At 43.4% G+C, this 25,282-nt stretch overlaps 1 protein-coding gene across 1 annotated transcript in view; it reads right to left on the bottom strand.

Moving 5' to 3' along the window:
- ASXL3 (ASXL transcriptional regulator 3) overlaps window positions 1-25,282 on the bottom strand; it is a 147,661-nt gene that overhangs the window by 110,421 nt on the left and 11,958 nt on the right. Inside the window, exon 2 of the mRNA XM_073583737.1 lies at window positions 1,362-1,444. Coding sequence (XP_073439838.1) covers window positions 1,362-1,444 — 83 coding nt within the window. The remainder of the gene's footprint in view (window positions 1-1,361; window positions 1,445-25,282) is intronic.

The raw sequence follows: 25,282 nt of genomic DNA, 5'->3' as shown, positions 1-25,282 counted from the left end.
GAAACCGCACTTCTGGCATCTGCATGGGCTAAATAATGTGTATTGTGAAAGATCAGGCTTCTGCGGCTGCAGTGATAAATACAGCACTATTTATTTCATTTTTGAAATAGGAAAATGACGGCAATTTCAACATTTAGATTTTTTTTTTTTAAATAAACAATTTTTAGCATTGCAGAAGATTGTTAATTAAAACGGTGCAGAAATGCTGTTCGGCCAGATGTCATGTCAGCAGTGCAATCTAGTGGTTATCTGCCCATGAGCCACAAAAGGACCACTATCACCAGCACTCACTTAACCAGCTAAGTGCCGATGTCAGTGATTGACAACAGCACTGAAGATGTTAAGTAGCAAGGCTGGACTAGGCGCACCATGCTTAGGTCCCTTCCCACTGCTGTTGGCTTGTCGATACAAGGGAGGACCATCTCAGACTTCTAAGGCACATTGTACATACAAGTCGTCTGAGAAGCTGGAAAGAATGGTGACTTGGAATTGGAGGAATCAGGCTGAAATGGTTTTAAAAAAAATAAAAAAGCGCACCAGGTATTTTATCTACATAGTGACATTTTTTATTTTGAGCTATAGGATTGGTTTAGAAAGATAGAGAGCACCAATGAATCAGATTTGGGGTATACTACATGTATTCTCTTTCACAAGCACACCCAAAGGAGCTGTCAATGGGCACAACAGTGAATCAATTTATTTTTTTACATTTTTCAGTCCTTTTTCCAACCTAAGGTGAGATTTTTTGAGGTTGCAGAATTTCTACAAAATTTATTTAAATTAGGTTACTTGTGTTTTTTTTTAGCATGTGTTTTTCTCTCTTTTTGGCATGTCATGCTTTAAATTAAAGCGGCTTTGAAATTGATACTTTTCTGGTAATTGGATTCCACAAAACTTTATGGATATACTTGGATAAACAAAATAAAAACAAGTACAGAGGGCATGAGATTTCTATAAATCCCATCAACTTTGCTAGAACTGTAAATCCTGCGTTTTTGGCGCAGCTAAAAAAAGATTCTTACAAGTGTATCCGGTAAGTTTAAGCGTCCCGATTTCTCTTCTCCCACACAGGCGCAGTTGCTTTCCATGTGTTATATTTTAGTCCTGCTCGCTGTCCAGCTACCATTAATAACACAATATGCTAATTTCCTGCGAGCGTGTAACATGAGCCGGCAAGAACAAGCAACATGTGCGGTTGTACAGAGTCTCCTGAGGAGCTGCACATCGCCCAGATCGGCGTGGCGTCCTGACATCCATGGCAGACGCCCACATTTTCGGTTCTGACAATATTCTGCTCGCTACGTCGCACAAGATTCCCTTAACTCACCTAATTGGAAACACAATAAAGATGGGGTACGCACCTGGTTTCTTTTAACCCTTCTTTCTGGATGACTTCCAAGATTTGTTTTGCAGTCATCGGAGAATTTGGATGCTTTTCTAAAGCCTGAAAAGATATAAAAACAATTTATTTTGTTATACAAGCTATAACGTGCCATCGCATAACAAGAAGCTTTTAAACCGCTAAGAGAACAGACAAAAAAATAAAAAAATTCTGCAAACACTTAGATTTAAGCTATTTAGTATCTTGTTTTAAAATCCCCATGAGGTTCATGGCTAACCGATATGTCCAGTACTTGGGCCATCCCACCTTAACTGCTTGAGTCCGAGTAAAATAACAGAAGACGTTCTAGCGATTTCGGCGCTCACGTTACATTTTAGGTCACATGATTGCTGCGGGAATCAGCAAGCTCCACTATTTACTGTTTTCTTGGAGGAGACATTCGCGCTGACAGGTCATTGATATGTACAGCCAGCGGAATATTGAGGTGGGGCAAAGCCGGTCACAGACCACACCAGATTATTGCCAACATCGCTGAAACAGCGCCGATGTCCAGGGTGAGTATTAGATTTTCTTACTTTACTTGGACTTGGGTATTTAATATGGGGCTGACCAAGCGGTGGACAACTTCCTTAAAGTGACACTATCTGTTGTGACATGAATTACAAAGAATTACAATTGTCAAATGTTCTTGTCATAACTGGCAGGCTTCAACCAATATGCAGCACAGTGCAAAAGATTTAGGCAGGTGTGGAAAAAAAAATGCTACAAAGTAAGAATGCTTTTTAAAAAAAAAAAAAAAAAAAAAAAAAAAAAAAGCAGTATAATAGTTTAATTTTTATATCGAAACTCCTGAAGGGTTGTTCATTTAGCAGCTGCTAATCAGTCCTGGTTGGGAACATTCTCTACAGAATCAGTGTCCTTCCCCTTCTGGCAGCTTATAGTACAGCAATTTATTATTTTTCCAGCATATTATTTTCCAGTGGCGCCACACTGTGTAACTAAATATAAATCATCACTGAATCATTTTTACCATATAAATGTCAAATATTGTTGATATCTATACTTTGAACATAAGATTTAAAGGGAACCAGTCATTAGATTCACGTTAACGGGCAGCATGAGTCTGAATGTGTGATTGCAGAAAGGTGTATTATACTCTGAAACTCAGCAGCATTTCAGGGTAAACAGAGTTTGAAAAACCATATGGGAACATAATGAGAGACTTGACTAATGTGGTGTGGTCTGTGACCGGCTTCGCCCCACCCCATTTCAGTTGATTGACAGGTGTTTTTGTCCCATGCTGAGTAATCCCACAACCAGTTCTCTGCATATTGATCCTCTGTTCACTGATGGCCTTCAGTAGTGTGGTACATAAGATGTAACTTAGTTTGCTAAAATAATAAAAGATGACTGTTATTATCAGCCAGAAAGGGAAGGAGGCAAATTCTGTAGAGAATGCCCCATTATCCAGCATCAGAGATTAGCAGCAGCATCAATGGTACAGACAGACCTGTCAATCAACTGGGGAGACGACTATACTTCTCAACTGACCAGTCTTGTGCAACCGTAACCCGACTGGTCAAACTAGGTTTACTCTGAAAAGCTGCAGACTATAAATCAGCCAGGGAATGTAGGTCTTGGCTGACTAGTCCGGTTTGGTCCCCGGCTGGCTTCACCCTTCAATATTCCAGTAGATTGACAACTTTCTCCCTATGCTGACATCAACTGGAGTGAGGGGGGAGAAACTGGTCAGAGACCACACTGGACTAGTCAGCCACCACTTATGGTCCCTGGCAGGTTTTTCAAACTAGGTCTTCTCTGAAACACTGCAGCGTTTTGGAGTAATACATACCGAATTTCCATCCCTTTAACCCCTTGCTGTCATTGGATGTACTGGTATGTCCAATGTCAGGTCCCCCACCTTTGATGCAGGCTCAAGAGCTCAGTCTGCATCATTCCCAGATAATGGCTGCATTACACAGCCACTGTGTGCCTCAACGCAGAAAGCAGAGCTGAGAGCTGTCTGCCATGGTCAATTTCTAACTGTGGCATTTAATGCATGCAACCCAGGGGCGTGCACCGTGCTACAGGCACATTCCTGCCCAATCACCCTTGACTCCATCGCTTGGAGCCAAAGGCATGCCATGGCAGCCAGGGGCCTTCTGAAGGGTCCTGAACCCTCATGACAGTAGGCCAATTAATATCAGCCTGTGGCCGGCGTTCATAGGAGGCCGAAATTTTTACTATACCATTATATATTCTGTGATATCGCAGTATATAGTATAAGAGAACAGTCAATCGTAGATTAATGTCCTCTAAGGGGAATAAAAAAAAAAGTAAAGATCTGGTGGTTAATTCTCAAAGAGGTTTGGAAAACCTCCTTGCGTTTTTTGTTAAAAACGGTGTCTAAGTATAACCAAGAAGAAGTGATGTTGGTTTGAAGGCAAAAGGTGGTAAATTAGCGATGAGCGAGCGTGCTATCCGAGCATGCTCGTGTGCTGGAATACTATGGTCGAGTCTCCGTGGTTGCATGTCTCGTGGCTCTTCGACAAGTAAGGATTGCCCGTTCGTTAGGCTCTCCCTGCATGTGTTGCGGCTGTTGAACAGCTGTAAGTCATGCAGCGACTCAAACATAGAATATCTTCGGCATGCTCAAATACCGTACTATTGGCACGCTCGCTCATCACTAGTGGTAATACCAAACATTGATCTGATTTAGATTCCTCTTATATTTCCACAGTATTTAGTTAATTGATACAAATAATGTCCAATGACACAAATTTGCTGTACAACTGTGGAGCAGATGTATCCCAGTCACACCAGCCACAGGGCCGGCGGCTGGTCAACCACCAGTTCAGCCGACAGCTATATGCTCTGACTCCACCAGAAACATAGAGCATGCACGGCTACACAGGGAAGAGCCGCAGCCAGACACTTTACCTCTCTCCAATGGGAACCAATAAAAATGGATTTCAACACACCAAATACTTATTCCCCCAACTGATATTAGACTGTTCCATGCACAAGAGATGGCAGCAGAAGCCCCCAACTGCAAGATTTAGGGTTACCGTATTTATATTAGTCCTCAAGATGAAAGCAGCACACCAAAAGACATCCAGTCAAAGTGCTATTTATTAGCACTTTCTCAAGGCTTGAGAAAGGTCCACAACTCCCAGGACCAAAACGTCGCTGTATGGGCAACTAGCCAGATGGGCTAATAGAACTTTGACTGGACTTCTTTTGGTGTGCTGCTTTCATCTTGAGGACTATTTTTGAGGTTTGGTATATGCCTGGAAGGCTTGCACCCGCATTGTCTGTTCATTTTTTGTGCTGCTTTTTCCCTTTTTTCACGTATTTATATTAGCTACAGAGAAGACATTTAAGGCATTTTCTCCAATTGAACAAAAAAATGGCCTGTTTTACCCCATAGACAGAACTACACCTGTCTAAGGGCTATGTTCGGTATTACAGCTCATATTATGATGCTAGGTTTATATAGCACCATCATATTCTACAGCACTTTCCAGATATCATCACTGTCACCATTGGAGAGAATTCAAAATGCTGAAAGCACGTCCACCTGCCAAAACACCCAAGTATCAGAGGAGCTCCCGTCATTTCTGTGTGACACTGCGTCCTGAGATATTGTTGCATCTCTTGGCAGGAAAGATGCCACGGTATAAACGCAAGTTTTTGCAATGTTTTTTACTTGCATTTTTGGTGCAGATTTTCCGACTCATTACTATGGATAAAATCTATCAAAATGGCTGAAAGAATTGACAGGACGCAGATTAAAGCAGCACCAAATCTGTAAAGCACAAATAAGCAATGTATGCATGAAACTTCAGGGTTCTCATTTGCTGGCATCAGGAAACCTTCCAGGTTTTGTGACAAGTCTACACTTAAAAAACGCAGCAAAGATGCAACGTGTGCACACAGCCTTACTGCTGCTCTTAATACCAGTTTATACACAGATAAAACATGATAAGTTACCGATACTTGTCAATAAAGTCAGCTCTACGCTCCAGCACATAAGATTTGGTATTAATTGCCTATTTTATAAGAACGCAACTAAACATCGATTACATGGGCTTAAAGAGTTTGTTTCTTTATTGCACAACTGGAGTGGTGCTTTAAATGCAATTCCCCTGCCCCCTGATACTCAGCTGCCGCCACCTTTATCCTCTTCTGCCTTCTTCTCCTGTTAAAGGTGGTCTCTGGCGAAACATGTCCCGTCAGCAGTTCCAGTGTTTCATGGAGCGGCGCAGAGGTCACTTCTCAATACATCTCTATGAGAGCCGCGTTCTGGCCTCATTCTGGCTCTCATAGACTTGCATTGAGCTCTTGTGACATAACTGACTTCCAACCAGTCAGACGTTACGGGCACAAGATTGCACGGTGGGACAGGACCGACGACGGTAAAAGCTGAATAAGAACAGGAGCAGGGAGCTTACATTTAAAGCTCCACTCCATCGCTGGAAAAAAACCCGAAGACACTGGAGTGGCGCTTTAAATAACAAGAAAAATTAAGTTCATAAAAAAGGCCTCTGACCTAAAGAACCCAAACAAACCATGGCTCTTTAAAGGGAATCTGTCACCTCATTTTTGCCCTATGAGATGCGGCCACTGCCATCAGGGGCTTATCTACAACATTCTGTAATACTGTAGATAAGCCTCCGATGTAACCTGAAAGATAAGAAAAACGAGTTATATTATTCTCACCAGGGGGTCCGGTCCGATGGGTGTCGCAGTCCGGCGCCTCCCATCTTCTAGCGATGATGTCCTCCTCCTTACTTCTGCCGCAGCTCCTGTGCAGGCGTACTATATCTGCCCTATTGAGGACAAAGCAGAGTACTGCAGAGCGCAGGCCCCGAGAAAGGTCAGAGAGGTCTGGCGCCTGCGCACTGCAGTACTTTACTGTGCCCTCAACAGGACAGATGAAGTACGCCTGCGCAGGAGCAGCGGCAGAAGTAAGAAAGAGGACGTCATCGCTAGAAGTTGGGAGGCGCCGGACCGGACGGCGACACCCACTGCACCGGACCACGCCCCCCGGTGAGTATAATCTAACTCGTTTTTCTTATCTTTCAGGTTACATCGGGGGCTTATCTACAGCATTACAGAATGCTGTAGATAAGCCCCTGATGGCAGAGGCCGCAGCTCATAGCCCAAAAACGAGGTGACAGATTCCCTATAAATGCACTTGTATGTCTGAAAATGAGATGTTCACAAAGATTCTGCTCCAAAATCTATGACTAAACAGCTTTAAATTGTCCTTCAGTATTTCTATTAGAAACGCTCCTAGTGGTCTTCCGGTGTGGATACCATTGACGTCAATAGTATAACAGCATGCTCTCAGTGGGGGAAACAAGATGATCGTGTAGTTATGATATCATTTCAATGGCTAACAAAAATAAAATAAAATGATGTTACAAGGCACACACAGTGTATATACACACACACACACACACACACACACACATATATACATACACACACCTGAGGAAGCCATTGAAAAGGTATCAGATCTTGTTTTTCTCAGAGCATTCTTTTTTCCGCTGGCTAACACGGTACCAAGCCGCCTTTTTTTTCTTTTTACTAGACTAGCAATATATCAGTTCTTGATCTTGTCTCTGTCTGAAACAAAAGCTCCAAATTTGGACATGAATCAGCAGGCGTTAAAAAATAAAAAATACCACAGCACTCAAACATTCTGTGACTAAATCCTAACATATGCTTCATCTATAGCTGCAAAAATTACCTTAATGGTGCAGTAAATGGAACACACCCTGAAAAGGAGCTTCTCCTCACTTCACTGATCCTCTAAAGCCGGGTGTACATGTCCCGGTCTCAGAGAGGCGCACCGCACATGATCGGAAGTGCAGAAGAGGAGGTTTGTATAGTGCTGGCGGTGGCGGAAGCAAGTCAAGTTACTAAGCCCATAGAGGTGTGAAAACATGCTATGCTGGCCGATTAGATTGGGGACACTGACGCCCCCTTGACTATTCAAAGCCCTCATTTCCATATAAATGGACTTCAGAAATAACTTTTTCTAAACATCTGTTTATGTGTGTAATGTAATTCAGGGTATGATTAGGCAGGGGATTTATATATGCAGACACAACTGATGGTTGTTCTGGGGGCCACGGGGGACATGAGAAGTCTACTTTAAACTGGAGTGATGATGCCATCATTGGGACAGGTCTCAATTCTGCATGTTTGACAGGTCTTTACATATTTGTTTGCAGGAAGAGTAGTTTTTATTGGTTCCATTTTTGGGTACAAGTAATTATTTTTTTTTATTACGCAAATAGAGAAAATAACCAGGTCACCCATCCACTGAGTGCACAGATCCAGGCTCCACAACAGTGGCGATCCAAAGATGGCAGGCAATCCAGCACTTCAGTAAAAACAGGCTTTTATTTACAGTCTTTTATGGGATGCAGTGATAAGCGAACATAGCATGTCAGAGGTTAAAATGCTGGGACGTGATACTATGGCCGAATTCTGCAATTGCCAACATAAACCAGACCGTGTACCGTATTTTAGCCGAAGTCCTGCTGCTGATTGGCGACAGGTAATGGAGGACTCCTGCACAGTGGAGTAGGAAAGAACTTACAGTTAGAGAACAACAGATGTACAGTCACAAGTCATCAAATTGTCGCAAGCTATTGTTGTAAACGCTGTACTGATAATCTTTGATCATCTATCATAGAATACATAAGGACAGGGTTTTGAAAGAGTGGGATTTAAAAAAAAAAAAAAAAAAAAGTCCCATCAGCCGACACCAGTGACTGGAGGTAAACTCTATACCTCCGATCACAGCTGAGCGCTCACGCCGTCTTATGACAGCGTGGGAACCGTGGCTGTCTGACCGGCGGGGATGATTTCACCGCCGATCAGAAGTGGTCTTTGCTGAGCTGTCATGAACATGACAGCGCGACAAACACCCGGTGGTTGGGGGGCCGAACCCGAACAGTAACACAGATTTCCTGGTGAAGTCCATGTTCGGTGTCCGTGCCTGAACAGTAGGTGCTCGGTACAGACGCCAAACTTTACTGTTTGGGTTCATCCATCTCTAGTACTGAAGATTTTAAACCATAGTGTAGACACTGTACCTTTCCATAAGCCCAGGCATAAATAATTCCTACAACCAACAAAAAACGAGCATGTAGGTAAAAATATGAATATTAGAGAAACAATAAATAAAATCCTACCCTGATCTAGAAATCTGCAATATAGAAGCTAGCAAAGATACTGCAGAACCAGGATGGCAACTGCTGCGTGTTTTATGCAAAATTCTTATTTATTTTAACCCAGGTCTTTATTTTTCTGTAATTTAGACAAGTCTACAAAAAGGCCATACCCACAGTCTAAAAGTCCTTTTAATACCTCTACACATGTCCGTATACCGGTCATAAGTCCCTTTTGATCGGTGTGCCATCCGTTTTTTTTCTGGTACGGCTTAAGAAAAATCAATTCCAAAGCTTCTCCTATATTTTGCAATCTTAAATACGTACATCAGAGAGACGGCGCATGGACAGCACACAGATTGCACACCGTGTCATCCCGCGTGCTGCATGTTTTACACGGACCCATAGACTTGTGTTGGCCCTGGTTATCCATGCTGCTGATAAAAAAAGGACACATCTCCATGCGGCTGGCACAGACACACACGTGTGCAGCACCATAGATTATAATAGCTACATTTGGTAACCAAGAAAAAAAATATGATGCCACGCGGACCGGTGAAGAGGGTCTGACATGGGCCGATACTCGGCCACTAACGAGTGTGAATGGATTCCGCATGACGCTCTGCGCTTGTTACACTTCCATTTATCTACAACAGTCATCTGTGGGTACAAACAATCATAGTAACAATCGAACGATCTGCATACAGTCTGCATGTCCTCAGCAATACATCCCCCAAGGGTGGACTGACAACTAGCAATCATCTGTGGACCCACGTAAATACCGCTGAAGACCATAATGTAACAAGCAGCTGTCATACAGTATACATTTTCTAATTCTTAAAAACAGCATTTTTTGTTCTCATGCTCCATACTGAAGGCAATAACCGGGCGCTTTAATGATATTCATAGAATCCATTCCTGGATGATTATAAATCATTGATGCGGATTCCTCCTAAGGATCTGTATATGCATTTAAAGCTCAGAATTCATGTATTCTTCTATAGGGCAGATGTTGGCAGTAGGTACGCAGAAGCGGGGAAGGATTGCCAACATTATACTGTGGAATTAACAATCTGAGACATACATGCCTATACGGCTGCGATCGCTTCACTGGAAATATTTATCCCCAGTGACAGTGTCCTAAAGACATACAACTGAGCCTTCCAAACAAATACCCTAAACGCACAGCTCCAGCCATGTCTCAGTAACGTCGTCAATGGCAGATCCAGGTCACATTCATCACTGCTCTGCGAAAAGCTCCCATTATCTTCCAGTATAACGGGCATCATCCCGGAGTCTACTGCTTGCAATCTGTTATTACTGTATCTTTGTAATACATGCTGGAGCATCCGTAACCCTCACCAAAACTTGGGTCGAGATACACAATGAGGATCTGGGTCCAGCCCTGTTTCTAGTAACCAGAAGTCTCTCGCATGGAGCCCTACCTGGCAAATAAAGGAAGTATGGCGTCATCGGATTCTACTGAAGATCACATATCAGAGAGACTGGAAAAGGGAACACAAAACTGCTACAACCTCAGGACTTGTTCACATGTTGCATATTTGCTAACATTTTTTATATCAGTTTTTTTCCCAATGAGGGGGAAAAACAAACAAAAAAAAAACAAACAAAACAACATTATATGGTAGCAGTCAAATGAATGAGATCTAAATCTATGGAAAAAATGTGGACATTATGAATATCAGAACACTAGAATATGGGGACAAAAAAGATTTTTTTAAAGCAGCAAATTATAAAAAAATAACCTATATAAATTTGGTAAGGTCCACAGAATCTAAGATATCATGACAACCATACTTAATGGTGAACAGGGTATAAAACAGAATATGGAATTACTGTTTTTTTTGGATTATTTCGATTCCAAGTGTAATAAAAAGTACTGAAAACGTTGTGCCTACCATAAAATGGTACCTATGAAAATTACAGCAAAATATTAAAAAAAAAAAAAAAAAAAGTGCACATATAGCTCAGCTCACAGGAAATTGGGAATCTTTTTTTGCTTTCAGAATAGGTAGAACTGAAAATAAAATGGGATTTATTTCCCCTAGAGTGTGTAATAATCGTGCCAAAACAAAGAAAACCACAGAAATGTTGGTACTGCCATAATTGTGGTGAACCACAGAATAAAGCTAGCACTATTTCTGCATTATGGTAAAACACACAAAAAGTGGCAGACCTGCTGTTTCTACTGCTCCCCATAAAGAGTTAATACATTTATTGATGGAGTTGTCCACGGCAGAGAATCCTTACAGTGAGCAGTGTGCGCCATATGAGGATTAACATAGAGTGACAACCTCTTTATGTGACATGTACCCCAAAAATGAGGCCACTGACATATCTCACCTCCTGCAACGCCACAAAGTGAAAAGCTGACTGTCCTAAAGGGTGATACCGGCTGTAACGTCAATGTAATGACTGCAATGTTAGCTCAGGTTGGGAGACAAGGTGGTCAGCCCAGGTCTTCCAAATGAGGAACTGTATGTATTTCATGGATGTGTGAAAACTTACCCCGTTGGGGGAAAAAAAAAAAAAAAAAACTTTTACGTGAACAAACAAACTTAAAAAGGAACCTGTGACTAGTTATTTCCAATGTGAGGTGAGGTCAGCACCTTTCAGCCCTTGTATACGGGAGTATAACATGCGGCATATCTGCCCCCAATGCAAGACAAGAAAAAGACCTGCAATAATACTCAGTTACCAGGCAGTCTGGCACGATGGGCGCCATTGGTCCTGGTCCAGCGCCTCCTCTCTTCTTGCGATGCCGTCCTTCAGTGCTTCGTGTGGATGAAGCATCCTACGTCACCCAGTGTCCCTGGCATTGCGCTCCTGTGCAGGCGTACTGCTCTCTGTCCTGTAGAGGGTAGAGAAAAGTACTGCAGTGCGCATGTGGCGGGAAAGGTCAGAAGGTACGTCTGTGCAGGAGAGCAACGCTAGTCACTGAGTGGATGATGTAGGACGCGTCATCCACACAAAGCAAGAAGGAGGACAGCATCGCAAGAAAAAGGGAGGTGCCGGAATCAAGACCAGTGACGACCATCAGCTCGGATCGCCCCATAGAGGAGTATTATGAAAGGTGTTTTTCTTGTCCGGATTGGGGGTATATATTATGTTAGAATTCTGCATATGAGGACTTACACTTACTGGCCTTACCGCATATGGGAAATACCTGGTGAGAGGTAACCCGTTAAGGCCATGTTTGCACATAGCGTAAAGTTATAGGCCCGATTCATCAATACCGGCATTGTTCACGCCGATCTTGCCGAGGGGACATGCAGGAGTAAGACGCTCCTGCTTCATGAAGAGCCTCCACGTGCCAGCCAAGAAATCTTACTCCAGTCACGAACTGGGAGTGAGATCTCTGGTGTAGGGAAGGCCACAGCTCTTCATGACCTAGAAAGGCTGTGGCGTTACGTCAATTCTTTCAAGCATTTTTGCACTCTAAGAAAGCAACGAGAAAGTGAAAAACGCAACAGCATTTATCATGGAATTTTGAAGTGCTGTTAACTTTATTAAACATGTACGGTACTGTAGACAAAGCACACAGAATTCGAACACAAACGCTGCAAAAAAAAAGTGTGAAAAATGTTTTGGCTGCAGAAAAAAAAACAAAAAAAAAAAAAAAAACAGAAGCTAAGCCTTTTTTACATGGATTTGGTAGCAGATTCTACACAACAAAAATGCTTAAAATACTCGGAATAATCTCCCTACTGGCTAGGAGGACGCTACATCTTTCAAACTCAGGAAACCAATGAGCTTTTCAAGCAGAAGATGCTAAATCAAACTTGGAGTTTTTTTCTCCTGAAATGCCTTTGTTTTTGTTTTTCCTGTCATTTTTTTTTTTTCCCAAGAGGGTTTTCCCCATGATTTTAGTGAAGTCTTCTTTACTCTGGTTTCCTGGTCATATTTTTCTTTTTAAATGCTATTGGGAAAATGCCTCTAAAACAAATATGTGCACATAACCAAACCGTCCCCCCCCCCCCAAAAAAAAAAAAACAACAAAAAAAAAAAAACCACACGCATGGATTTCTCTAACAAAAAAAAAAAAACACCATTTTCATCGTAATAATCAATGGTTTCTAGAAGTATATTAGGATTTCTCATGAATTTACAAGAGGACATGCAGCAGAAACCAGAACTTGAAATGCCACAACGGATATGCGGGCAGATCCCCAAGAGGAGCACACCCAAACTGTGGTACTAGACTATGGCTTTGGGGTAAATTTAAACGGAGCCAATTTGGTACTTAATGACCAGGCCAATCTTTACAACGCTGACCACTGTCACTTTATGAGGATACAGCTCTGGAACGGTTCAGCGGATCCCACCGATTCTGAGGCTGTTTTTTCGTGACATATTGTACTTCACGTTAATGGTAAAATTTCTTCGATATGACTTATGTTTATTTATGAATAAAACGGAAATTTAGCAAAAGTTTGGAAAATTTTGCAATTTTCAAACCTTTAATTTTTGTACCCTGAAATCAGAGTGGTGCCACACATTTCCCACATGTCAATTTTACATCAGCATAATGCTGGAAACATTTTTTTTTGTTAGGACATTATAAAGGGTTAAACGTTGACCAGTGATTTCTCATTTTTCCAACAAAATTTACAAAAAAAAAAAAAAAATGGTTAAGGGACCACCTCAAATTTGGAGTTGGGGGGGGGGTCAATAGAACAGAGAATACCCAAAAGTGACACCATTCTAAAAACTGCACACCTTAAGGTGCTCAAAACCACATTCAAGATGTTCATTAACCCTTAAGGTACTTAACGAGAACTAAAGCAATGGGGAAGGATGAAATGAACTTTTTTTCACCAAAAATGTACTTTGTAACCAAACTTTTTTACATTTTCACAAAGGTATCATTAGGCTATGTGCACACGGTGCGGATTCTGCTGCGGTTGCGCAGCGTTTCTGCACCTGCGGGTCCGCAGCAGATTCTGCTGCGTTGTACAGTACCTTTATTTCCTATGGAAATAAAAAAAAGCAGTGCACATGCTGCGTTGTTTTCCGCGCGGTTTACAAACCGCAGCATGTCAATTGTTTGGTGCAGAAACACTGCAGTTTTACACCTCATCCATTAGGAGGTGGAAAACCGCAGGAATTTACCTGCAGTTTTCTCTACAAAATCCGCACACCAAGAAAACTACGTGTGCACATAGCCTTAGAAAATGGACCATGAAACTTATTGTGCAATTTCTCCTGAGTACGCCAATGCCCCGTATGTGGGGGAAAGCCACTGTCTGGGTGCATGGCAGGGCTCAGAAGGGAGGGAACACCGTTTGACTTTTTGAACGTAAAATTGTCTGGAATCAATGGTGGCACCATGTCGTATTTGGAGACCCCCTGATTTACCTAAATAGTGGACTACCCAATTCTAACCCTAGCCAAACCCTAACGGAAAAATGGAAATAAATACATTTTCTTATTTTTACCTACCTAAAAGGGTGATAAAGGGGGGTTTGATTTACTATTTTGATCACTGTGATACGGTCTATCACAGTGATCAAAATGAACCAATAGGAAAAATTTCCTATTGTTGCCAGGTGCTGGCTGTTTATCCCCAGACAAGGATTATGGCGTGGAACACAATGACGGACAGGTGAGGGATATGGCTGTTTTTATTTTTGTTTTATTACAGGAAAGGAGGGATTCAATGGAATGGGCGTTAGGCGAGTATAACTTGTTATTTCTAAATAAAGTAAAAGTGTGTTTTGTTTTTAGTTCAAATATAGGACTTTATTCTGGCTGTGTTTATTTACCATACAACTATAGGATTATCGGTCAGACGCCTCTCTCACAGCCAAACCAGATCTCTCACTTTGCACTGACGAGGGGCAGTACCCCGAAACACAGTGTCTGCAAATTGAGATTCTGGCTTGGCTTTTATCCTAAGTCATGTAACAAGGTTCGTTAAAGGGTCGACATTGACTTTTAGGATTGCTACTTCCAATAGGTGGCACTAGAGTTCTAGTCCTCTTCCTCTCTGAAGAGACAATTTGCATAATTACTATAGGATTAGGAAAGGAGAGACGTCTTACAAAGTCATAGGCTTGATGTCACCAGACAATACAAAGGCGACATCAACCCTATAAATATGAACCCCACTGGCCCCGTAAAGAGCCGAGAGGGAAACACGTTGAGGCTGCTTATGCACACTAGGAGACTACAGATAAGTAATTGTTTACTGCTGACGCCACTTTATATGTAATGGGTTTTTCCTTATGAGGAGTTTGCAACGTGCATATATCGTTAGACTGTGTAGTATTGTCTGTTACATCCAATAAAGCCAGGATTATTTATGTTTGAGCCAGTCACTTTTCAGACATTGTGAAGTCTTACCTGCTGATAAGTGTGTTGTTAACGGCTTGCTACTGGGTTGACTCTCACAAACAATAAGGGGGGGGGGGATTTATATCCTATTGCATCAGATAGTCTCCATAACCAGAAAAGGCAGTCAAATGAATGTTTAACATCCATAGCTGCCTGAAATTTGTTTAGTATGATTCTATTTTTGATGGACCTTTTAGAAATCCGGTTACGACATTTGTTTTTGCTATGGGTGTCCCTTTGTAATATCATTACCCTGATACTGCATCTCCTATAGTTGTCCTATGTTATTAGGGTCAGCCTGCGGTCGGGGAGCTGGGGCGCCACTTTGCCTTCAAATTAGGATGCCAACCTCCGCAGCAAGGTAGGGTCACCCATTAAGGATTTTTTGAGTGAGCAGTTCAATAAAGCCCACTTTTACCACTCTCCTTACTTAAGAAGGTTACTCGTTAATTTTTGTCTTTATTTTTCTGGCCAATTTGGTTTAGCATTAAGGATCTGTGTTTAGGCCTTATTTTGAAATATGGTCACATTCGCTTTATGGATTGATGAGAATTAATCACTGGGTGATATACTTGAGGTTCTCACTCTAAATCCTGCCTCCAAAATTTTCCCCTAGAGACTACTTCTTTACATTAGCCTACACTATTGGCAAATAGTCTTATTTAATCTGGTCACCCGGATTGTAAATGATACCCCACTGGTAATCTGATATCAATGGATATTAGGGATTTCCAGGTGACACACAGGGTGAGCTGCCGCTGAGCGGGGGGGCACAATTTTGCATTGAAGCCAGTTGCCATCTTCTGCAGCTATGCAGGTTGAATGAGTTGTTGTATATGGTTATATTGTGTCATCACTTTTTATAATTATTTGGTCATTATATCTTATCAATTTTCGGTCAGATTTGATCTATGCCTGGTTGAGCATTGTAATTAGTTTTAAATTTATTCGGTTTTAAATTGTGTATTCAAAGTAAGGTAAATTTTATGGTATTCATGTATTCTGATGAGCCTAATAACTGGAATTCTTCAACAATCCACTGATTTTGAAATTTTGTGACATTGTACTTCATGATCATGGCAAAGTTTCTTCGATATAACTTGAGTTTATTTGTGAAAAAAAAAACGGAAGTTTGGTGAAAATTTTGAACATTTTGCAATTTTCAAAGCAGCGATTTCTAAATTTTAACAACAAAATTCACTTTTTATTTTTTTTACATTTTAAGTGACTGAGGGGTCTAAATTACAGAAAATACCCAAAAGTAACACCATTATAAAAACTGCACCATTCAAGGTGTTCAATCAACACCACATCCAAGAACTATATTAACCCTTCAGGGGTGCTTCACAGGAATTAATGAAATGTGGAAGGAAGAAGTGAACATCTAACTTTTTTCACAAAAATTTTACTTGACTTTTCTCATTTTCACAAGGGTAACAGGAGAAAATGGACCCCAAAATTTAAGAAGGAAAATTACTGTTTGAGTGCATGGTAGGGCTCGGAAGGGAAAGAGCGCCATTTGACTTTTGGAGGTCAAACTTGGCTCTGGAATCATTAGCAGACGCCATGCTGCATTTGGAGAGACCCTGATGAGCCTAAACAGTGCCATGTTTCAAGGAGAGCCTGCAGGGCGGTTGTACGGCAGTTGACGACATCATGATCTAAGGAGAGACGAGGGAAGCGAGACCAGGTGCTACACCAGGGCTGACATTGGGTGGATGGCAGTTGACCCCCAAGGGACAGGAGACAGGAATGGCCAAGAATGGTACATTTGGCAAGTACTGGCTGGCATGGCTGGTGTACAGGTAGGCAAGCACAGCTGATAGGAAGGCAGATGCTGGTGGGCACAGCTGGTATACAGGCAAGCAGGTGCTGGTGGGAATGGCTAGTATACAGGCAGGTGCTCTGGAAGAAATGACTGTTACACTGGTAGACACGATAGATATGATATACAGAATTGGTATACTGGGATACGAGCACTGGGAACTCGAGTACTAGAAAGCATTTAAGACAAAACCAACACATTTCTCAGGCAACTCCCATAAGGTGGAAGTGCCTTATATAATAAGTGTCTTCCAGCTATTGGATGGGGACACTTTAGGACAGTGCACGCTGGGTCTATAAGAGGGTGGGAGTTCGTATGCGCCCTAAGCACCGTGCACGGGGATCTGAGAGTAGTGCACAAACCCCAGGCAGTAGCAGCAGGAGATGGAGCAGGGAGTCCAGCGGTGATTGAGTCGATGTCTCTGCCATGAGATGGAAGAAGAGTGAAGGATCCCGGCGTTACAAAGGAGAAGTCAAACAATATATGAAATGCATGAGGTCCAATAAAAGTATAAAACAATTTATTATATAATACACAGGCGATACTACAGAAAAACGTCAACATGGAAGAAGAAAGGTGATCTGGCCCAACAATATGGCAACCAAGCTGTGGAGTCGGTAAGCCAAACCTCCGTCATTTTCCCAACATCCCAACCAGTAAGTATGTACATAAAATGGAGCACAGAATCATCTCAACTAAAAGCCGAGATTCTTAGATCAGTAACAGAACAGACATTTATAGGACATTTCAAAACTTTCCCAAATTCTTAGTAAAACATTGACAGCTTATCTTGCACCGATCCAAATTTATTTTATATTTTAAGAGTTGGAGTCGGTCCATTTTATACTGACTCCAACTCCACCAAAATGGACACTGACTGAGGACAATACATATTAAGAGGGTGACTGAATGCACTGGCATACATACACGTAATGTAATTTGTGCCACAAGGTTGAACCTGCGCAGAAAAACTGCAATTGTTCTGACCACCACTTACCATCATTTTATGATTTTGTTTTTTGGCCACATGGGTTATATAACAGAAAACCTCAGTAATTTGTTACCATCACTATGGCGGTTACTAGGAAAATTTCATAACACGGAAAATTACTTTAATTCCTATTGCAGGACAACATCTACGGCATTTGTTAGATGGGCTCAAAACTTTTGGAACATTGCAATGAGGAGGACAGAATAACAGTGTCACGTCTGCAAAGCAAATAGCATCCCAGAAATTATATCACTGTTATTTTTTTGCTTTAGCCACAGGGTAGCAGATGCTACCTCCTGAATTATGTATGCAAGTAAAAAAGTGAGAAGACAAAATATTAAATTAACATTTACAGGCAGGGAGCAAATTAAGGCCTCTTTCACACATCAGGTTTTCGCCGTCAGGCGTGATCCGGCGCTTTTAACAGAAACCGGATCCGGCGAAATGCAATGCCGGATCCGGTTTCCCCCCCATTGACTTGCATTTGCGCCGGATCGCGCCGGATGGCCATGCGTTTCATCCGGTTTTCGCCGGATCCGGCAATGTGTCGCGATCCGGCGTCTGGAAAAAACGGCTACTGTAACGTTTTTTGTCTCCGGCGAAAAAGCCGGACCCGCCGGATCCGGCGCGTCCGGCTTTTTCACACAAAGTAAGCCTATGAGCGCCGCAATGCGCCTGATCCGGCGAAAGCCGGATCCGGTGGCCGGATCCGTTTTTTTTGGTCTGAGCATGCTCAGTAGCTCTGCCCACAAGACATATATAAAAGCAAGACAGTGGGACCCACAGCCACACCCAACATGCCACCCAAGAAAGCAACCAAGCGCAGCAGGAGAAGGCAGGAGACCACTGCAGCACCATCAGCACCACCACCACCCCAAATGGAGCAGCAAATGGAACATGCTGAGGAGGGGAGTCCAGCAGCAGATGAGAGACGGTAATTATCAAATCCCCCATTCCTCCAAACTAGGGCCATGGAATATCAAGATATTCATTGGCCCTTTGTTTCTCTTTATTCAACAGCCGCCCAAGAGATGCAGCAGCAGCAGAAATGGCATCACTGGCAGCAGCAACAGCAGCAGCAATACCCACAGCCATGGAGTCTGGCCATCAACAGGACAGCACATCTTCTTCTGGGAGCCCTCCCTCGCATCGTCAGCGTTTGACGGTAAGTTTTTATTTCCAAAATCCATCATCTCTGTAATATATGTCTATTCATTGCCTTTTATTTCAAAACAGGAATCACAAGATGAAGAGGAGCTCCCAGAAGAAGAAGGAAGGGGTGGACACCTGGAGTGGGCTCACAATTGGTAAGTTTTTTGCATCAAACGCAGAAACACAACATCACACTACACACAACACATACAAAACAATGTTCTGCAGACCACACACAGCAAACAAATGCCTACATCCAAAGACATAACATTTTTTGTTTTCTTCTCTAGTCTTCCCAATCTGGTGCTCGGCCAAGAGGTCCTCGCAGTGCCTCCCAGGGTCGTCGGCGACAGCAACGCGGCGTCACCAGCGTGTAAGTATAAATATTTTTGCTTTGTTTTTTTGCACTTTTTATTTCATTTCTTTTGTGGAGGCTAATTATGTTATTTTTGTCTTTTTCTTTAACAGCCTTCACAGCGTGCTCCCGACTCTGACGGTGAGGATGGAGGACTCGATGTGGACCACATCATCGATCTCGTCAGAGAAAGGGAGCCGCTCTGGAATATGGCTGACCGCCGCCACGCTGACCTTATCGTTACCCGACGACTCTGGGAGGAAATCTGTTCGCTCCTTGTGGGCCGCTGGGAGGACCTCGATGTTCGGGCCCAGATTAAAGAGCGTAAGTATATACAGTACCGGTTGCTTGATGTAAACCAGTGTTTCCCGAACTCCAGTCCTCGTGGTCCCCACGGATCATGTGTTCAGGATTTCTATTTACTATGGAAATCCTGAAAACATGACCCCTGGGGACCATGAGGACTGGAATTTGTGAAACACTGATGTTGTATACTAACCACTCCTTTCTCGTTTCAGGGAACAGAATTGTGAATCGGTGGCGGTCTGTGAGGGATCGTTTCAAGAAGGAGTTCAATAAAGAGATGCGGGCCCCGAGTGGATCTGGAGTACGCAGGAGCAAGTACAAGTACGCACAAGCCCTGTCGTTCCTCCGGGAAACAATGGTCACTAGAAGGTAAATATTACACACCACATGTGAAAAAAAATGTTAGATGTAACTTTTTTTTTTCAGCCAGGGCCATACCATGTCAGTATTTTAATTGTTTTTTTTTCCCTCTTTATTCCACAGCACGGTGAGCAGCACTCGGGAGCCTGCACGATTGGACCCTTCTGAGGCGATCCCTGAGGAGACCGGCACCGAGGGACACTTCGACCGCCCCGGTACATCTGCACCTTCCCAGCCTTCCCACACATTCGACCCATCTGTCCCATCCACCAGCACAGGAGCATCGTGGCCGCCTACATTACATGAAGCTGCTGGTGAGGAGATCGCTTTCCCTTTACCCCACCCTTCTGCCCCTGCCACCTCTAGTACACCTGCGGGTACTGGGCGACAGTGGCAGAGGGGTCAGGAAAAGAGTTATGCGCAAGAGTTCTTGCATCTGAATGCATCTTTCCAGAACTGTCTAAAAGTCTTGTCAGAGCAAATCTCTGCAGGCTTTCAGCAGATCAACTCCAGCATTCTGGAGGTGAAGACACTTCTGCAAACCATGCATTCAGAAGCAAGATCTTCGCCAAACCACACCTTTTTCAGGTCTGTTGTGGAGCGCATGGCAACACTATCTCCTACCCAGCAGATGCATGTAATGCATTCGTGCCACGGTGCTCTACAGCAGGTTACCTCCCAACCTCCACCTCCCACCACTGTAGTTCCTCCACCTGCACCCCCTCCAGCCACTTTCCATCCTCCCCCTCCTATTACATCTGCACCCCCTCCAGCCACTTTCCATCCTCCCCCTCCTATTACATACCAGCAACCTCACCAGTACCAGCAACCTCCCCAGTACCAGACATCTCCCCACTTCCAGCAACCTGCCCCGTACCAAACTCCTTCCCCGTACCAAACTCCTTCCCCATACAACTTTCCATCAACATCATCTGCTCCTACAGTCCCTGCCAACCCTCCACTCCACCGCCCACCACCTCTTCTGCCTCCCACATGTCCACCCATTCTGTAGCTTTTTCCACACCTTCACCTCTAACTGTTCCTTCCCCACCACGATCCCAGTCCTCTCTCCACACACCCAGTGTCGAAGTGTCCCGCAGCCCCTCCAGCAGTATTTCCACCCCACACTACACAGATTTGTAATGTGTGTTTTTTAATAAAAATGCCCATTGGGTTTAAAACCTTTATTAAAAAAGTTTTTTGCACTTTAAAAACATTTTACAAAAAAAAAAAAAATTTTAAATAAAAGTTAAATTATCGTTTCACAATGGTTGTCTGTCATTTCTTTCTGCGGCGAACTATGTTTAAAAAAAAGGTTAAATACAGGGTATTTCAAAGGTAAAAAGGTATTCAAAACCAAGTATATAACTGTGGGTAAATTTTAGCTTTTTGCCACAGTTGTGTTCCTGGTTGTGTTTGAAGCAAAGTATTTCACCTAAAAAGTTGTGTTTATTGTTGGTGATTTCCTAACAATGTGCACAACTTTTGTTAAAAGGTGAAATACTTTGCATAAAACACAACCAGGTACACACCTGTGGCCTAAAGCTAAAAATAGTAAGACCATGACAAGATAGCCAACTTTGGTTGGCAAAGGTATATACTGTTGGTCCAGAAGGTACACAAGTTTGGTTAGGGCACAAATCTTTCACACTCTGTCATCCTGCCAGTGTACTCTGCCTTGAGGTGACAAAGTATAGTGCAAAATTGTCCCTCATTACTGAAACCGTCACAGAACTTCTAGTGGTAATATTTCCAATGACAACATCCATCTTCGCCAGTAACTTGCTCTTCTCTCCAACCTGCACTTTCTTCTCTACAACCTGTCAAAGAAGGGCTGTAGGAACATGCTATATATAGTTTTCCAGTAGCCAATCCCGTTCGGAAGGCCACAAGGGTCAATTTTAAAAACCGTATCCGGCGTAATCCGTCGAAAAACGGATAGAAAAACGGATGAACCGGATGAGACGGATCCGGTTTTGTCTGTCAAGAACAAGACGGATCCGGCAGATCAGGTTTTACAAAACATTTGCCGGATCCGGCATTCCGGCACGACGCCGGATCGCGCCTGACGCCGAAAACCTGATGTGTGAAAGTAGCCTAACTCAACATTTATGCAGCTCTTGGAGAAATGGAGGCTCCAGGCAAAGCCATAAGCTCAGGAAGCTACAATGGATTAATAAAGAGATACAGACCAGGTAAAGAGTCTATTGTGTAGCAGACTCACGTTAACTCCTTACCGACTACACTACTGGATTTTCTAAATAAAGTCGTGAGGGGCAATTCTTCTCAAGGGATGATTGGACCCCGACTGAAAAAGTGCTAAAAGAAAAAAAGTACCAAAAAGAATGGGCATATGCAGTGCAATGTCAATGTTTGCTTAGCTAATATCCAAACCATGTGGTCTAACTGCTTTGTTCAGACAGGTAGAATTTCATAAGGACAACATGGACTTATATCGTACATCCCAGCCACACATCGGCTAAATTTTTGAGATCTCTGGAACTGGCCGAACGCCTTCCAGGGTCTCGATACGTTCTGGCATCCCAGGGTAGGGAGATACAGAGAATGGCTAGTAAGAGCCAGGTAGCAAAGCTGTGTTTAGTCTCAACACGTAGCAGGAGCCCGGCCAGATCAGATGGCATCAAAATTGCCTCCCAAGAACCATCCCATTAAGGAGTTATGACTAGAGTTGAGAGAATTTGTTAAGGTCCCCACTTATTCGGCAAGCTATAGCGCTTACTGAATAGGCTACAGCGGGAATCCTGATACATGGAGCGTGCCGGCTGTTCAGTGCCGCAGCTGCATGTGTGACGGATGTGTCACAGTGCATACATGGAGAGCCTGAGTGTTGGGCTCTCCATGCATGTGCTGTGACACAGCCACGACACATGCAGCTATGGCGCCGATCAGCCAGCATGCTCCATGTATCCAGGTTCCCGCTGTAGCTTATTCGGTAAGCGCTATAGCTTGCCGAATAAGCGAGGACCCGAACAAATTCGCTCAACTCTAGTTATGACCCATCTTAGGTTTAGGAGTTTTTAGCTGCCAGATACAAGATTTAGGATCAACCCAGGGGGCAGGAGGGGAGTGACCAAAACAAGTTAAATGCTTATGTAAAGCATGGCCTAGTGATTTTTTACAGGGAGGTCAGGAAGACAGATTGTGTGGAGAGAAGCCACAGAACGGAGGGGACCACAAGCCTCTCATGTCGCTACCCCTCCCCCACAAGCTAGGCATTTCATCTGACTGGTAACTGGCTCTTATATTCTGCATACTTTGTCCTACCACTCTTGTATTTGCATATCTGATCATTGCATATGTATAACCATTGTGTTTATAGTGTTTTGGTCTAGCGTGCCCTTAAAGTGATTAAATATATAACAACCTTGGGCTGCTCTTTTATCTCAATCCACCAAAGTTCATGTTCTCAACTTAACTTTCCATGCTACTTTCGAGGCTGGTTTCTGGCCCAAAATAATCTATTTAACAGACCGTGCCTATATCTAACGAGGAACCGGTGGCAGTACTACCGGGCCGACCAGGCGCTGTTTCACTGATGCTAACCAAAGGGGCCTGTCGGGGTTGTGAGCGAGCATCAGTGACTGCGTGTCCCACATCCTCTCACTCCACGTGCCTCCCTGGGCTCGTGTGGACAGGAGGTGTGTGTAAAACTGAGCAAAGCTAACCTTATGTGTACCCAGGGGGTGCAGAATGCTACATTGGTGTGAGGAGAATGTACCCTCGGACGGAATAGTGAAGTCAGGTGGGGTGTGGGTTCCTAACGTGGTGGCATTCTGCGTGATCTCTCGGGTGCCATCCTTCACATTTGATGGCAATGGGGGGATTCTGCATGATCTCCCTGGTGCCATTCTTCACACTGGGCATCAGGCAATGATCAGAATGCAGTCAAATTGGTCTCCAATTGTTTAAATTATTTAGATGTCAACGTCCATAGAGAAAGCATTACAGAAAATACATATTGCATAACGAGTAGCTGAATAAAGTCTGCTGAGGCTTTCCAAACTACAGGCTAGATGGAAGCCAAAAATACATTATTTTGGCTTCTGTCTTGTGAACTGGTGCCTATAACAAGGTTAAAGGGGATGTCCGAAGCTTTATATTGTGTATAGACAAACTCTTAAAGGGGTTGTCCAGGCTTTTCACATAATCTCAGTACACATCTGGGCTGCAGAATGGTGACAATAAGTAATTTACCTTCTGTCACCAGTTTGCAGTGTTTTCTAGATATCACTCTCTTGCTTCTGAGCAGAACGTCCAAGGGGGGGGGGGGGGGGGGTGTTCTGGCATTGAAATGAGAACTGGTCGTTTCCTCCTACTCTACTAAAAACCTGCCCTCTATAGCAACAACCCCACCCTCCATAGCAATAAGCCCTCCTCACACAGTAACAAATCCTCCCCCTCTAGCAGCTTCAGTGCAGAACCACCCAGCTGCTCCTCCCCCAGACACACACTGAACAGTTTTCTATGGAAAGTGAAACTCTAGTGAGGAGGGAAAATAGTCCTGTATTCTGGGCCACTCCATGTTTACAATACATAACTCACTCATTGTCAGTGATTCCTTCCCTCAGTGTCCCTGGCTGCTGACAGTGATGTGGCTTGGGCTGACAATGATGGGGCTTGGCTGCTGGCAGCAGTGAGAACAGACTGTGTGATGGCCAGTGATGGGGGTCTGCAGCTTCTAATCTGCACAGGGGATGGCAGTCACTGATGTAATCTGTTCTGTGACAATGCCTCTGCTGTGTGAATGAAACAACTCTGTCACTGATGTCTTCACATACTGAGTGACGGCGGCAGTGCTGGGTATTAACATGCGAGACGCGACTGTATTCCTCACATTTGTGATCCTGGCCTTAGACAGAGGCTTTTCAGTCAGTGTCAGAGGGCAGGGAACAGCTGCCTGGGACCCGCCTGTACAACTAGTCAATAGTGCGACTCGGTTCCCCGGTGGTTATTAAAAGCACGTTTTTCTCTGAAACGCAGGAGTGTTTCAGAGACAAACATATATTGATGTGATCACACAGTCGGTGATGGAGATATGCTGCCACAGTTTAAGCAGCATGTATCACCTAACAAGTTCCCTTTTAAAAGGTGTTTTCTGAGACAATAAAAAAATTGTACAAAGGCAGAGATATGTAATAATGGTAGCTGTATCTGTTGCTGCTCCTTGCCGGACACTTTTCTTAGCTGCAGAAATGACGCTCTGTCTACGCCTCTGTAACTAATCATTTGCTTCCGCCAGTGGGGAGCACTAGAGTATCAGGGAATAAGACTGTCAAGTATGTGCGCGATTATTATTTTATACATTTGCCCACTATGCAATGGATTTCCTTGTTCTTATTGGAGTGTGTTCATAGTAGGTTCAGACTGAAGGCAGCAAAACTGA

This window comes from Dendrobates tinctorius, unplaced genomic scaffold, assembly GCF_039654945.1.
Source record: "Dendrobates tinctorius isolate UK_male_01 unplaced genomic scaffold, ASM3965494v1 ptg000081l, whole genome shotgun sequence".
Taxonomy (NCBI): domain Eukaryota; kingdom Metazoa; phylum Chordata; class Amphibia; order Anura; family Dendrobatidae; genus Dendrobates; species Dendrobates tinctorius.
This window is presented reverse-complemented; position numbering and strand designations above follow the sequence as displayed.